Here is a 14,659-nt window from a genome sequence, read left to right as displayed (position 1 = left end):
CTTCTGTCAATAGGACTTGTTTATTTAACTTTTTTCCCTCTGCACTGTAATTTCCGTGAGAAAAAAATGATTTGACATTGGGGACATTTTTAATTTTAATCATAAAATGACCCCTGCACTCTGCTGAATGATACCAAATGGATTTTTAAACTGAAGGTCAGGAGGAGGAAAACCCCAATCTCTCTCCTGACTTGCACCTGCACAAGCATCAGTATCAGCAATACACTTTCCCAGGATTTAACTTCTACTAAATCTTGTACTATGTCTCTTGTGGTTGTCTGAACTCCTGAACATTAATTTGGTAGCTGAACCCCAAAACAGCATTTCAATTATTTTTTATCATTTCCAGGCACCTTTCCTGACATCTGAAACCGTTACTGGATGGTGACATTTTAAAGCAATGTTCCCCACAGGCAGTTCAAGAAATAAAGCCTGATCTGCATCCAATGACAAGAGACATGTATACAGGTGAACGCGATTCTTTAGACAGGTTTCCTCTAGCCTTTGTGTGGAACTGCTTTTATTGTGTGTAGAAGTTGCTGATTGTTAATGAAGTATGCTTTTGCTTTTCTTTTTTTCTCCCTTCTGTTAGCTGCTCCCTCCTGAAATCCCTAAAAAATGCGATTCACTTGGAAGAGCTTTATTGAGCAAATGAATGGTTAATTATGCATTACCCACGGATTTAACTTGTGCCATGGTATCCATTGTTTATTAGCACTGCAGCGCTAGGCGATGGCATGGTGGTACTGCCTCAGGGTCAGCCGTGAATTATTTAAAATTGCGTTCTAAAGCAGCGCACTATCCTAATGTCCAATTACTTACGAATTCCTATTACTGTTGCAATGCACATCCATATTCATTTTGCTGTCACAGGGAAAAGAGTGATGGCATTTTCCTACACGGTAGAGCTTTCCACAGATAGTTATTTTATTTATTATTATTTTATGATTTTTTGTGGTGGTCAAAACCAGTCTTCTACATATGCCACTGGGTGTCAAATTAGGCATAAACTGTTGTGCGTGTATTCCTGAAAAACTTAAACTCTGCTTGCCTGGTTGTTTCATTGTAATAAGAGAGCATCCAGGGAGCAATGGCATGCATTATTTACACCAAATCTACATATAGACAATAGGGGAAATATGCAATTGTGCTGGCAGTTTTTTTTTTTTCTTGTTTTTTTTTCTGCAAAGCCCCAAGTTGCTTTTTATTTGTTATGAAATCCTCGCTAAGCATTGTGCTTGGAGGCAATCTTACAAAGTGGGTGAATTTCTGCCTTGTTTTCTGCACATGGGTATCTGTTGGCCCTTTTCACTGGATTAGAATAAAACAATCTTGGTGAAGAGCTGAATGAATGACCTCTGTACCGGTGCAGGGCTGGGGAGGCTAATCACGGGCTGCTTTTATTTCACAGCTGTGGCTGTTAACATTGAATCACCTTGCTGTACTTTACGCCTCAGGCAGCTTAGAGCCAGCGTTCATGGGCTTAAACTCTGGTGTAACATTCTGCTGCAGATTTAATACTGCAAGAGTCAGGGTTTCAAGGTTTAAATCATGGAATAATGTCAACGGTGAGGGGATAGTCTCATGTCCCCTTCTTGTACACATGATACTGCAGGCTGCCACATAAGTGCATCCAGCCATCCATTCATACATGCTCCTCTTTGCTCTTTTGTAGCAGTTTTTAAAAGCGCATCTTAAACCAGAATAATAGTGCTAGGCTTCTTGTGAGTAAAGAAGGCTAAATGTCATAATGCAGCACAGAATACCCTCCCAGTGAATTCCTGTGGGCCCTGGAGGTGTCATAAATCACAGAATGTGAAATGTACTCTTTTTGATGGCAGTGAGGCACAGAATTTAAAATTTTCTCTTGCTGGGAATTGGTGTCAATCATCCTAACTAGATTTTGTTTTATTTCAAGAAACCGAATGCATCACAGAGACTGGAGTTTTATAAAAAAATAAAAAACATCCCCCTCATATAACCTTCCTCTGTCAGATTTTTTTTAAAGATTTTTGTGTGTGCCTTATATGTGTTTGGTTTAATCAATTTGGTCATCCAAGCCGGGGGGCATTGACAGGAGGGGAGGTTAATAAATCCAGTGTGATTAATCTAAATGGAGAAATAAAATGTAATATTCTTTAGCAGTTTAGCGGTTAGCAGTATAGTGCCCTATTTCAATGAGACGTGCAGTGAGTCAATGGATGTGTGCAGGGGAGGTGGATGCTGAATAGTAGAAGGTCAGTGCCTCTGTTCATGACAGGAAGTGAACAGCTTTGAACTTCAAGTGTTGGAGCAAGTGGTGCATGTTGTCAGTGTAGAGTGAGCATTGTTAATTATTTAAAATGCATACTTATTTAAAGCAGCAATTAAAATGATGGCTATTTAAATTGTGATGGTAGTTCTCAGTAGGCCTCATCTGAAGAGCCAAAGCTTGTTGATGCACACGTTTCCCAGAATATTGGTGTTGTGGAAATATAGTTTATGTAGCTTTCTGGTTGTTATGCCCCATCAAAAATGAAGGCTTGAAAATAATTACATAGTTCAATAACTGGAAGAAGAAGAGGTGGATGACACCACAATCCTAGATGTGTCCATTAGAAATTGATGATTGTACCTTCTACCTCGTCATTTAGGTTGTACCTGTTTAAAAAGCGGCTTCCTTTTATTTGGTGCTGTGCATCTTTTCGTAAAATCACGTGCACTTGTAATCCCTTGTAGAGCATTCTTCCAAAGTAGTTTCCTTCTCTCTAAAATAAATAAATCATGTTAGCTCTGGGTGTAGGGTTGGCTTCACGATTGTCTGAGTTTCTAAAAGGATCTCCACGCTGTTTGACTTTCAACCTGTTTCTCAAACTGCATTCACTACACAAAGTGTAAACGCACAGGAATGACAATGGGTTTGGTTGTTTTAATGGAATGATGACAAATGCAAGACTGGAACAGAAAATACATAGCGATAGAGCAAAATAAAGAAAAATAAAAACATTTCACCTCGTCATCCACAAAACATGGATAACTTGAGCAGTTTTCTTCTTTCAAAATCCATGAATCCAAGCTATATAAATAAAGACGGTTTTGTTTCCAATTCCAATGTGTTGTCTAATGAAGAGAAGACAGTGGTGTACAACAGTGTAGCAAATCCTTTGTCATTCACATTCAGCCTTTTCTGCTTATGCACACTTCCCTTTGTAAAGAAGATGGATTACTTTGTAGCCCATTCATCACCTCTACTTCTTTCCCCAAGCAAATCAGGAAACGACATCTTAAACTGCCTTGTGCAAAGGCTCTCATATGAGGCCAAACACAAAATACACATATTTTGTTTGTGCTATGTTAGCCCTTTGACTTAATCTGTGTGTCTAGTGATAGATTTTCACCTCTGCTTGTTTCCTGGAATTAAAATTCCCTTGCTTGTAACTTATGTATTCCATGGGTACAAAAAAACGAATTGTGTTGTCAGCTTTAATTATTTACAGGAGGAGACAGATGTTTAAAGAGCTGCCAAACTGCCCAACTGCCAGAACAGAACTCAAAGTGAGGGTGCCACAAGGAACCATATATTATCCAGGAGGGATAGAAGAGTGACGTTTATGGATTGATCACAAGTATGGAGTCCCATCTTTGGCAGCAGACTGCTATTTTTACTTTGTTGTCCAGGCTCCCTTGATCGAGTTGCAGGTAAACTGCACACAGCAATCCTCTTGATCAGCTACACCTGGAAATCAGAAGCGCCAGTGACCTGCAGACCCTGCTGTCAAATCTCTCTTCACCCCACAGGTGAGGAACAAATCACTCCAGGGTGCAACAGCAATACATGTGCGCAGCTCAAGAACAGTTCTCACAAGACGTACCCAGCTCACCTCCACAATGATGGACCCCAAGTAAGTCCAGCTCAGTTGTGTATTGTGCTTGTGAAAAGATTGGAACACTGCATTCAGCTTCAATGAAAGGTACAGATTTGTGCCTGACATTAATAACATGTGTGGGCTAATTCTATGAGAAATTAGACTGGACTTGAGACATGGGCAGGTTTGTGTTTAGGTTGAGTCATTTCCAGTCTGAGAAAGTGTAGGTGGGATTTTCACAGGAATGAAAAGAGCTCTGGCCTTCAATTAAAGGAAAATTAAGGAGGAAACTGTTTTGATATTGTTGTACCAGAAATACCTACAATGCATTAATGGAGAGGGCGAGTGAATTTAACCTCTTTCTCTTTTATTTCCTAATTTAGATGCATACAATTGAAGAAAGATTTAACCACCAACCTTACTGACTAAGTATTTAAATACACATAATACCTCTCCTACTGACTTCTGTGAAGGCTTCTTTTATTCCTCACCATTCTCATTAATCAATGGGAAATCAACAATGATACAAATGCTACAGTATTATGAAAATCATAATTGCACTAGTTCCCATTTAAGAAGGTGGCTTAATTTTAAGATTTTAAAACTGCTGCATGATGACAGCTCACCAGTCTCTTTGTATTGTTTTGCTTGACCTGTAAGTCTTCAAACAGAATGGCAAGATACAGTATCTTTTACTCTGAACTTGAATCGGACTTAAATTATCCCTTATAGTGTTGGAGTATATGTTTCCCCATCACAGTTAAAAGAGCAATTTACATAGTCATTTTCATATTTTGTCCTCCATAACATTGTTTTTTTTGTTGTTCAAACATAAGATGCTATCACATTAGAAGGAATGTATGTTTAAAAGAATGGACGGATACATTTGTGGGGGAAGAATTAGAGGCCTACAGTGCAATTAACCTTTTTTAATAAAACGGCGGCTTAAAGATGGGTTGAGTCAGTTGAACCCTCCTCAGGATCTGTCTGTTGTACCTAGCCATGCAAAACACGAATAGCAGATTGCCTTGCTTATACTTTAATGGGTACTAATTGGCGAAAACATAAAGAGGTCGGTCAGGTAGACTGCATGTGCTAATTTGATTTATTTTCCATCATTTCAGAGATGCAGTGCATTGAAATGTAATCACCAGTCCTTTAATTATACTGTACTTAGAGGCCTCTGCAATCTAACTTCACCCCCAACCGCCCTTCATTCGGTTGCTCTCTCTCTCTCTCTTTTGCATAAGCCTGCCATCAGTTGAGAAGCAATTAAAGCAAAGTGTCAGTGATCTTATTGTCGTCGCTGTGTACAGTAAAAAAATAAGTCAATAATGAAACGAAGTTGGGGGATAACTTTGCTGTAACAGAGTGAATCCAACACTCCAGTTACATGCACACGTTTGTATTGCTGTGAAAGACAACTGATTGCACCATTCTCTTCCTTAAGGTGGATGTCACTCTTGAGGCCTCGCACTACAGTCTGGTATTCACTATATAAAGACCCTGGGCCCTGAGATGAAAAGGCTGTCGATGAGTGTATCTATTTGACACTGACCGTGGCTCAGTCTGTGAGAAGTGGGATCCATAAGCACGGTGTGTTAGAATATTTTCTGTTTGCTTTTTAAGGGACACATGTGACTATTCCTCTGTGTTTTGTAGTGTGGCTCTCTGATCCTGTTTTGCTTGCTTTTCTGTCATTTGAAACTTTTCCCAAACCGCTTGTATTTCATGCCTGCATTGCCAATATGGGCTGGTGTTGGAATTCCCATATATATCTAACCACGGAAAGAATTGATCACTGTGTTAACACGAAAAACCCACAAGGAGATATTGAATGGAAGTGCTTGACTCCCTGTGTTATTCCCTGGAGAAGATAAACAAGTGGAGAATGGGTGACAAAGTGCAATGACCTGAAGCTAATCTAAATAAACCTCAGAGATTGCTTCAATTTTAAAATGAGATCAGATAATGATCAGCACAATAATAGTGAAAGGGAATTTGAAAGACATGGGCCCATAAAATGGCAAGGAGCAAGTCTGAAAAAAAATAAATTAGATGCATCTCCCGGTCTCTCCCACGCATCACAGCAGGTGATGAGCATAGGTCTGTGGCTCAGTTTGAATTTGTTTCCTTCAGTTATGAAATCTGTGACTTTGAGATACACATTCATGCCCCTGTAGAAATGGTAGGACAGAATGAGGAGATTGGGCAGCTACCTTTGATGCTGGGTAAGCATTATTGTACAGTGAGTCACAGATGAACAGCACTCCTGCCCTTTGGTTGTGCTGAAGGACACCAGTATACAACTGTGAAGTCAATGCAGTCTAGTTTCTGATAGGTTTTATCTTTTTGGATGCATTTAGGAAGTGCTTTCATAGTGTTGGGGAGGGTGTTGCTACTGTAGTTGCCCTTGATGTCTTTTTTTTTTCCTTTCTTTTATATATTTGTTTTCTGTCTATTCTAACCTTGCTCTGTCCTACACCATTCTTGAACGGGAACTGGAATGCCTAGTCAGTATTTTTGATTCAGTCATTTGAAATACCCTGTGAATATCTAAACTTTGAACTTGGGTTGAGGCATCAGAGGAAATCAAAGACATTGTCCCTCTGAGATTGCTACCTCACAAAACAAACTCGCACAGTAGGTAACTTCATGTGATTCTAACCATCACGATAATGTGTGGAAAGAGAGTAAAAACATTATACCCTATTAACTGCTCACTTTGAGTTCAAAACCACTCCTAAAAGAATGAAAGAATGCATATGAATTAAATTGGAAATACTTGTATATTGTTTTAGTATCTCAGTGGAATTAAAATTGCACATATGCACATAAAATTGCAACTATATGCTTAAAAAAAAAAAAAGAATGCACATGAATTGCAAACTTATTCCCCCAGCTTTCACAGATTGTTTTCAGATGTGTTTTCAAGGTCTTTCTTTTGAAATTCATACATTCAAAGAAGTCTCTGCTTCCACCTATCGGTCTTTAGCAAGAGCCATTATTTCCAGGATGGTATTTCTCCCAGTAAGTCTCAGGGAAAAACAGAAAGATTGCAGCAATAAATGCCTCGTGTCCAGGCACACACAGTGCGAGATGAGCTGTAGCTCTATAATTAGGACTAGTGCTATATATCCAAATGGGCTATTCTAAGAATTCATGGCTGCTTGCATCAGAGCTTTAGAATTGTATCTTTATTTGTAAGAGTCCAGTAAACGAATGTGGTCTGTGAACAGGCTGAGAGGTGAGAGACGACGCTAAGAATAGAACCACGTTCCCACAGTTCAGTCAATTAACTTTTCATTGTATTAATTTATATATAAAAAAAATGACTATAGCCTGACACTCCAGACAAACACTTGACTTTCATGAGAGGCATTGCAGCCTCTGGTGAGTGTTGCATTCATTTTAAATGTTATTTTAATCTTTATTTTTACAACAATAGTAAAACACACAGGTACGTACAAAAGGAGGCATTTATTCAAAATATTCTTACTGAGGAAAACAATATAGTATAGTGTGTTTAATGTAGTAAGAAGAATAAATAAGCTATCTGTCATTGCTTTATAGATTGCAAGATTTACAAAACAGCATAGACATTTGTATTGTTTTCAAAACTATGTTATCAAGGCAGTGACAGTTGTCTCATGAAACAAAACTGAAAGTTGCCATAAGGCAGGTATTTAATATAAGCAGAGCTTCGGTCTGTTACTGTGACATTCATTGAATAAGAAGTCTTTAAATATGACTGTGGTTACAGGCTACAGGGCTGTTATCCAGAAATCGCACCTTAGGATATTTCGTCCCTTCCATATGACTGTGACCTTGCGTCCAACAACCATAGACACAAAGGATCAGCCTGTTTGGTCCCTCCATGATGAGCCCCATGCAAGCTGTTATCAGCAACTGACTTGTAACTTGAAACTCTACAGTACACTGATTTAACATCTCATGACATACTAGAGATAAAGGTAACGGCGTCAATTAAGTGTTTCTGTTATTTTATATACTTGTATGGGGAAGGTGGTACCTTCTCTGCCTTATTAATTATTACATTATATACTTTATTAATTACACAAATCTAATTTATTCTTACAAACATACCTTTTAAAATTCTTTTGAAATTCCACTTTATTTTTTATCCACAAACTTTGCAATCATATTTTTGTGCACCTAATATTTGCAATAATACTGCAATAAATAAACAATAAACTTCCCTGCAATACTGGCATCCCATCCTGGGTGTACCCTGCTTGGCACCCTGTGTCTGCCGAGTTTGGATCTGATCTCTGTGATCCTGTACTCAAAGAAGCGCTTAGTGAAAATGGGTGGATGGAATAATTAGAACTCGGCAATATTTGTCTTGTGGTATTGATCCTGTGGTAAGACGCTTTCTGTGGTAACCAAAAGCCCCCGTGCAAAAGAATCTGTTCAGACTGGTTGAAAGAATTCACAACATGAATAGTTGCATCTAAAAGCTTAAGAGTAATATCTGTCCCTCGTGAGAGCCCTATGTTTCACTTGTTCTTAAAAGGATTTTCATCCTTGACTTCCATCTTGCGGTTGCTGTCTCATGAGATGATAAATTAAATATTATATTTTTTTTCAGCAGGAAGAGTTGTGGGAATCTCAGTCTTTTGCTACACACCAATTGAAAATTAGTCCTGTTTGTGGTCAGTGTGTTTAACTTTTTTCAGTTCCTGATTCCTCTAAATAAGTAAGTATTTGATTGCGTACTCTGATGTGGCAGAGATTCTTCCATTGCTTGTTATACATGTAATTTTCTCTTGGCTTATCATTGAATTAATTCAAGACATGATTGCTATTTAATCCTTTTGCCCTTTTGAGCCGTCTGTCACGTTATGGATTCTGCAAAACACATCTCATAAAACCTCCTTAGTTTAATCACATAATAAGGGAGGAAATCAGATATTTCTGACTGTGAAGTCACTCTTTTTCTCTTGCGTTTGTTAATACTGCAGTCAATATCAGTGGGGGATCAGCACCATTAGCTATTGACAAGTCTATTGCAATGAAGGATGGAGCCTTTTTGCTTCACAATTCTGTGCTTTCGGCATCACATCTTCAAGGGTGGCATCCATCCATGTTATGAATGTCTCAGCAAATGCCAATATGCTTTATTAGACTGTAAAAGGATATTCAGATGCCTGTTTTTTCTTTGGTGACTCCATCTCTGGTATATGAATGATATTTATTCGTTTCCTGACTGAATTCCCACATGGTTATGTTTTATGAAATGACGACTGTGTTTGAATTTGCATGAGGATTCCGATATACTGTGTAAATAACAGAAACGCAATTTTTACTTCCTGGAAAGTAACCGATGTAGAGGAAATTACCTTGTGAAATTGTTCATAATTTGTATGTGCGTATTTATATTGCTGTATGCATCATTAAAAAAAAAAAAAAGAGTCTACCAACTGTATTTGGCATGCGTTTCTGGTGGTCTGTTTTTGTGCATTCACACTGAAGTCACCTTTACAGAATACTTCACTCACTACACCACCAGTCAGCGAGTCGCACAAGCTGCCAGTTGGGGAATGTGGAGCGATTTAGGGGAAATTAATGCGAAAATCCGTAGCATGCGTTGCAACTGTTTAATTACAGTAGTAAATAATTCCCTAATTACAATGCACGGGGGCAATAATGGGTTTCATTGTGCCTGCCTTCGGTTGATCATTTGCTAACGCTGAAATGCCACTTTCCTCCCCGGGACGCTGGATTTTCTGTCGGCGAGGGAAAAAAGACTCAAAGACGAGCCTGTACTTTCTCCCACGGCGGCCTGTCCCTTTAAGAGCCCCGCAGCCCTAGCGGTGATCAGCGAGCCTCGGCTTCCCGGGAGAGGAGAATGAAATAGTACTTCAGACCAGGATCATGGCGGCTCCGCTCGGGCGGGATACTTTACCTGAACACTGGTCCTACGGAGTGTGCAAAGATGGCAGGGTGTTTTTCATTAAGTGAGCGCGTTACTTTTCTCTCGCAGAAGCCGTGCGTGCCGGTGCTGTCCGGGGGCCGTCGTGCGGGCGTCCCGGCGCCGCTTTGTCCAGTAACAGGTGTTTGTTTTTGACTTGCAGTGATGAGACTCAGAGCACGACCTGGCTGCACCCCCGCACCGGCGAGCCCGTCAACTCGGGCCACATGATTCGCTCAGGTAAGTATTGCGAGAAAGAAGTGCGAAAGTTGCGCCACTTTTTAAAGTATATATTGTGTTTCTGCGGAGTTGAGCCTCCCAGAAAGGAAAACAAAAGCGAAGGAGAGAAACTTGACAGAAGGCGTGCACATAACTCACATTCCTTTTGTTTCGGGGCTTTTTCTCTCGCCAGACCTACCGCGGGGATGGGAAGAAGGTTTCACCGACGAAGGGGCCAGTTATTTCATCAAGTGAGTGCTGTCCCCTCTTATATCCGTAGTGGCAGTGGTGCTAACATGCCGCCGCTCGTTTCTGTCTGTTGTACGTGCGGGTCGTTTGTCAATTACCGTCTAAATACGGCCCAGCCGTCTTAATTAGTCACCCACTGGGTATTAGCGTAGTGGCCGGGTATTAAAGGTGGGGGGGACGCGCCACTACACATGGGTTTCGCTTTGCATTACACGTTTGCAATTGAAAATGTATAACCTAGAGTTACCGACAACCGCAAAAAAAAAAAAAAGTATATATGCTGAATGCACAAGTATTAAGCAGAAGTTGCCCGTGAATTCAGGTTCAAAGTCCTGTGTTGTTGCTTTGCACGCCGACGCAAGCGCAACTGGTTGTCACAATGTTGCGCGTCTCAAAGCATTCAGTGTTTGCAAACAGGGCTGTGCCGTGTATGAGCGCTGCCAACCGAAAGGGTTGCTTGTAAACGCAGGATGGTATCTTCCCTGATTGTTTCACAGGGGTTAGTCTTGCTGAAAGTGTAGTATTGCTGTGTGGGGTTCACTTTTACCGTCTTTCATCTTGTCTACTCTACAAGTATATTTATTATTCACCACCCATGAAAGACATTACTGTTGGCAACACATTAGAAACTCTCTTAAAGTGTTTTGGTCAGATAATATTTCTTAATAAACTAATAAACAGTCATGTAAAAAGTCTTAACACCAACTCTTTTTAACTTTAGACAGTATTTTACATTTTACTACACATCTCATTTTTTGTTATTTGTTATTTGCCTGCTTTGCTTATATTCTGATCAGTTTTGTTTGCAATGTCTGTACTGTAAACTGTATTGTTTGGGACAAATTACAGAGAACATTAGGAGGAATACAGGAATAATTAAATGTATGTAGGCTTCCTAATGTTTCATTTTAGTATAGTACATGACTCTGTACTATGTTTTTAATATGTGATAGTCTATGAGGTGGTGCTGAACCCCTCCCCCCCATCAACAATTTGCCTGCGAGCATGTCTAATGTGCATGTGGGCAAGTTTAGGTTGAAAGTACAGCCCAGTTCTACTGACTTACACATGCTGCAGAGGTAGTCTACAGTTTAGTGTTGCATTGTCAACTCCGCATGGCCATGGTTATGAAGTGTTTTTGGATCCTTTGTTGTTATTGTTGAAAATAAACACTCAAGAAAGCAGTCTAAACAGCTACAGAACATTTGAAGTAAAGAGTCCTTTGGTTCACGCTCTCATTCACTGCATTTCTTTAATGATTTCCCAGGAGCTTTGTTTGAAATGGAGGAATGTCATGCCATATGAATGCCGACTAAATACTCAGTATGCACCATTGCGCATGTTTGTCTAGACTGAGAGGATCTGTGACCCGTAGTACCTTAATTTAGTTGGAAAACACAAATTGGATGCACAAAACATTTTATCCTTGCAAGTTAGAGTTGCAGTTTTTCATATCTGTCTATTTTATGTAACATAACTGTACTTTTCACAATGAAGGGGATAATATAGTTAAATAGCAGAACAGGAGAGTGAAGCCAAGTAGAAACTTTTGTGGAAGTAATTATACACTGGGGGAATTTATTTGATTTATGCAAGGATTCAGCAAGCAGACACACTATGCCTGTGATATCATAAAACTTGCTGCTTGCTTGTGCTGTTTTCTTGCCCCAGAGAACTTAAAATCATCACGTTAGAAGCTTGTATACTGTAATACATGTACAAAACGATGTTGTTTTGTTAGCTTTTTGCCTCATGATGCCAAAACTGAATTTCAGCATTTATTGAACAAGATCTCTGAATTCCTCACATGAAGCCTCTTGTCATTGGAGTTCCAAAACAAGTAGTTTTGTTTTATTTTTACTTGTTAAAATGTAACAAAAAACAGACTTGCCTCTGTGTAGTTCTTCCCAGTCTGCACGCTGACAAGTATGACAGAGAGATAATTTGCTGTGGGTCATATGAAACAAGTTTTGTATGCAAATTACATATCTGTGGTATGCCCCTCAAAGTTTGTTTTTCTGGTTTCATGGTCATAAAAAGCATTTAATTAAAAATAAATAATAAATGTGTATATATGCTTCAGCATTTGGACAATGTTACTGTTTGAACCAAATCAATGACTACAAATTATAGTTAGTTATAAAGCTTCCCTGTTTTTGCTACTGAAATCCAGGTGTTTAAGGTATCTTTTCATTATGCTTGGGTTCCAAATATTTATGGAATATAAATAAATACACAATCAAAGAATCCAACAACCATCTTCCATTCTTGAGATTTAAACTTAAGATTTCAGGATGTGTATAAGACGGTGCTTATTAGGGGATTATGATTTAATGCAATTTGGAAGTGTGGTAACTGACACATTTTTCTGAAGAAACTTGTATTGTTTGAAAAATACTTTAGTGTTTGTAGTGGTACAGCATGGATAGAAGGTTTACTAAAGACTCCCTGCAAACAGACACTCTCATATATTTAGAACTGATCTGAGTCACATTTTGCTGGTGGTTTTCCATGGAGTTGAAGTAAGACTGTGTGTAATCTGTCACAGGCAAGTGGATCAACGTTTGAATTCCATGCGGACCGCAATTAGACAAATATTTATTTCAAAAGCATTTTGGAAACTTAAACAGAGCTTTGTCTTTGTTTTATAAATGACTCTATTGGGATGTTTTCTACAGTTGTATTCAACATTCATTTTACTGTTTGTTGTAGGTAACAAGTTGAGACATTTCTTGATTTACTTGTAATGTGAACTATAAACCTTTTGGGAAAATTGCTTAAGAATTTTTAGCTTTCTGCTGTATGTGATCGCTCAATATGTATTAAAGCATCCCTTTATCAAACAAAATCAAGCTAAACAAAATAAATACATCACTGGTGTATTAGAAGCAGTGCTGTTACTTTTTTCCCCCACTGTATATTTTGATTTTATTTGATCCCCTGCTGATTTTGTACGTTTGCCCACTGACAAAGAAATGATCAGTCTATCATTTTAATGGTAGGTGTATTTTAACAGTGAGAGACAGAATAACAACAAAAAAATCCAGAAAAATCAATTTCAAAAAAGTTATACATTGATTTGCATGTTAATGAGGGAAATAAGTATTTGACCCCTTCGACTTAGTACTTGGTGGCAAAACCCTTGTTGGCAATCACGGAGGTCAGACGTTTCTTGTGTGCAAACCTGGTGGCGAACTACATCTCGGGAGGAATTTTGTCCCACTCCTCTTTGCAGATCCTCTCCAAGTCATTAAGGTTTCGAGGCTGACATTTGGCAACTCGAACCTTCAGCTCCCTCCACAGATTTTCTATGGGATTAAGGTCTGGAGACTGGCTAGGCCACACCAGGACCTTAATGTGCTTCTTCTTGAGCCACTTCTTTGTTGCCTTGGCTGTGTGTTTTGGGTCATTGTCATGCTGGAATACCCATCCACGACCCATTTTCAATGCCCTGGCTGAGGGAAGGAGGTTCTCACCCAAGATTTGACGGTACATGGCCCCGTCCATCGTCCCTTTGATGCGGTGCAGTTGTCCTGTCCCCTTAGCAGAAAAACACCCCCAAAGCATAATGTTTCCACCTCCATGTTTGACGGTGGGGATGGTGTTCTTGGGGTCATTCCTCCTCCTCCAAACACGGCGAGTTGAGTTGATGCCAAAGAGCTCGATTTTGGTCTCATCTGACCACAACACTTTCACCTAGTTCTCCTCTGAATCATTCAGATGTTCATTGGCAAACTTCAGACGGGCCTGTACATGTGCTTTCTTGAGCAGGGGGACCTTGCAGGCGCTGCAGGATTTCAGTCCTTCACGGCGTAGTGTGTTACCAATTGTTTTCTTGGTGACTATGGTCCCAGCTGCCTTGAGATCATTAACAAGATCCTCCCGTGTAGTTCTGGGCTGATTCCTCACTGTTCTCATGATCATTGAAACTCCATGAGGTGAGATCTTGCATGGAGCCCCAGACTGAGGGAGACTGACAGTTATTTTGTGTTTCTTCCATTTGCGAATAATCGCACCAACTGTTGTCACCTTCTCACCAAGCTGCTTGGCGATGGTCTTGTAGCCCATTCCAGCCTTGTGTAGGTCTACAGTCTTGTCCCTGACATCCTTGGACAGCTCTTTGGTCTTGGCCATGGTGGAGCGTTTGGAATCTGATTGATTGATTGCTTCTGTGGACAGGTGTCTTTTATACAGGTAACGAGCTGAGATTAGGAGCACTCCCTTTAAGAGAGTGCTCCTAATCTCAGCTCGTTACCTGTATAAAAGACACCTGGGAGCCAGAAATCTTGCTGATTGATAGGGGATCAAATACTTATTTCCCTCCTTAACATGCAAATCAATTTATAACTTTTTTGAAATGCGTTTTCTGCATTTTTTGCTGTTATTCTGTCTCTCACTGTTAAAATACACC

At 39.6% G+C, this 14,659-nt stretch overlaps 1 protein-coding gene across 13 annotated transcripts in view; it reads left to right on the top strand.

Moving 5' to 3' along the window:
- Positions 1 to 9,636: 9,636 nt before the first annotated feature.
- plekha7b (pleckstrin homology domain containing, family A member 7b) overlaps positions 9,637 to 14,659 on the top strand; it is a 135,048-nt gene continuing 130,025 nt past the window's right edge. For 3 of the 13 annotated variants that reach the window (XM_066700921.1, XM_066700922.1, XM_066700920.1), the window contains exons 1-3: positions 9,640 to 9,826; positions 9,944 to 10,020; positions 10,193 to 10,250. In XM_066700921.1, coding sequence (XP_066557018.1) covers positions 9,744 to 9,826; positions 9,944 to 10,020; positions 10,193 to 10,250 — 218 coding nt within the window. In that variant the 5' untranslated portion in view covers positions 9,640 to 9,743. Of the gene's footprint in view, positions 9,827 to 9,943; positions 10,021 to 10,192; positions 10,251 to 14,659 lie in introns of all 13 variants that reach the window. The other 10 variants (XM_066700932.1, XM_066700925.1, XM_066700919.1 and 7 more) reach the window with 7 other exon arrangements.

The sequence above is a fragment of the Amia ocellicauda genome, chromosome 4 (genome assembly GCF_036373705.1).
Source record: "Amia ocellicauda isolate fAmiCal2 chromosome 4, fAmiCal2.hap1, whole genome shotgun sequence".
NCBI classification, from domain to species: Eukaryota; Metazoa; Chordata; class Actinopteri; order Amiiformes; family Amiidae; genus Amia; species Amia ocellicauda.
The sequence above is the reverse complement of the archived record's forward strand: the minus strand, read 5'-3'. Positions and strand labels throughout refer to the sequence as shown.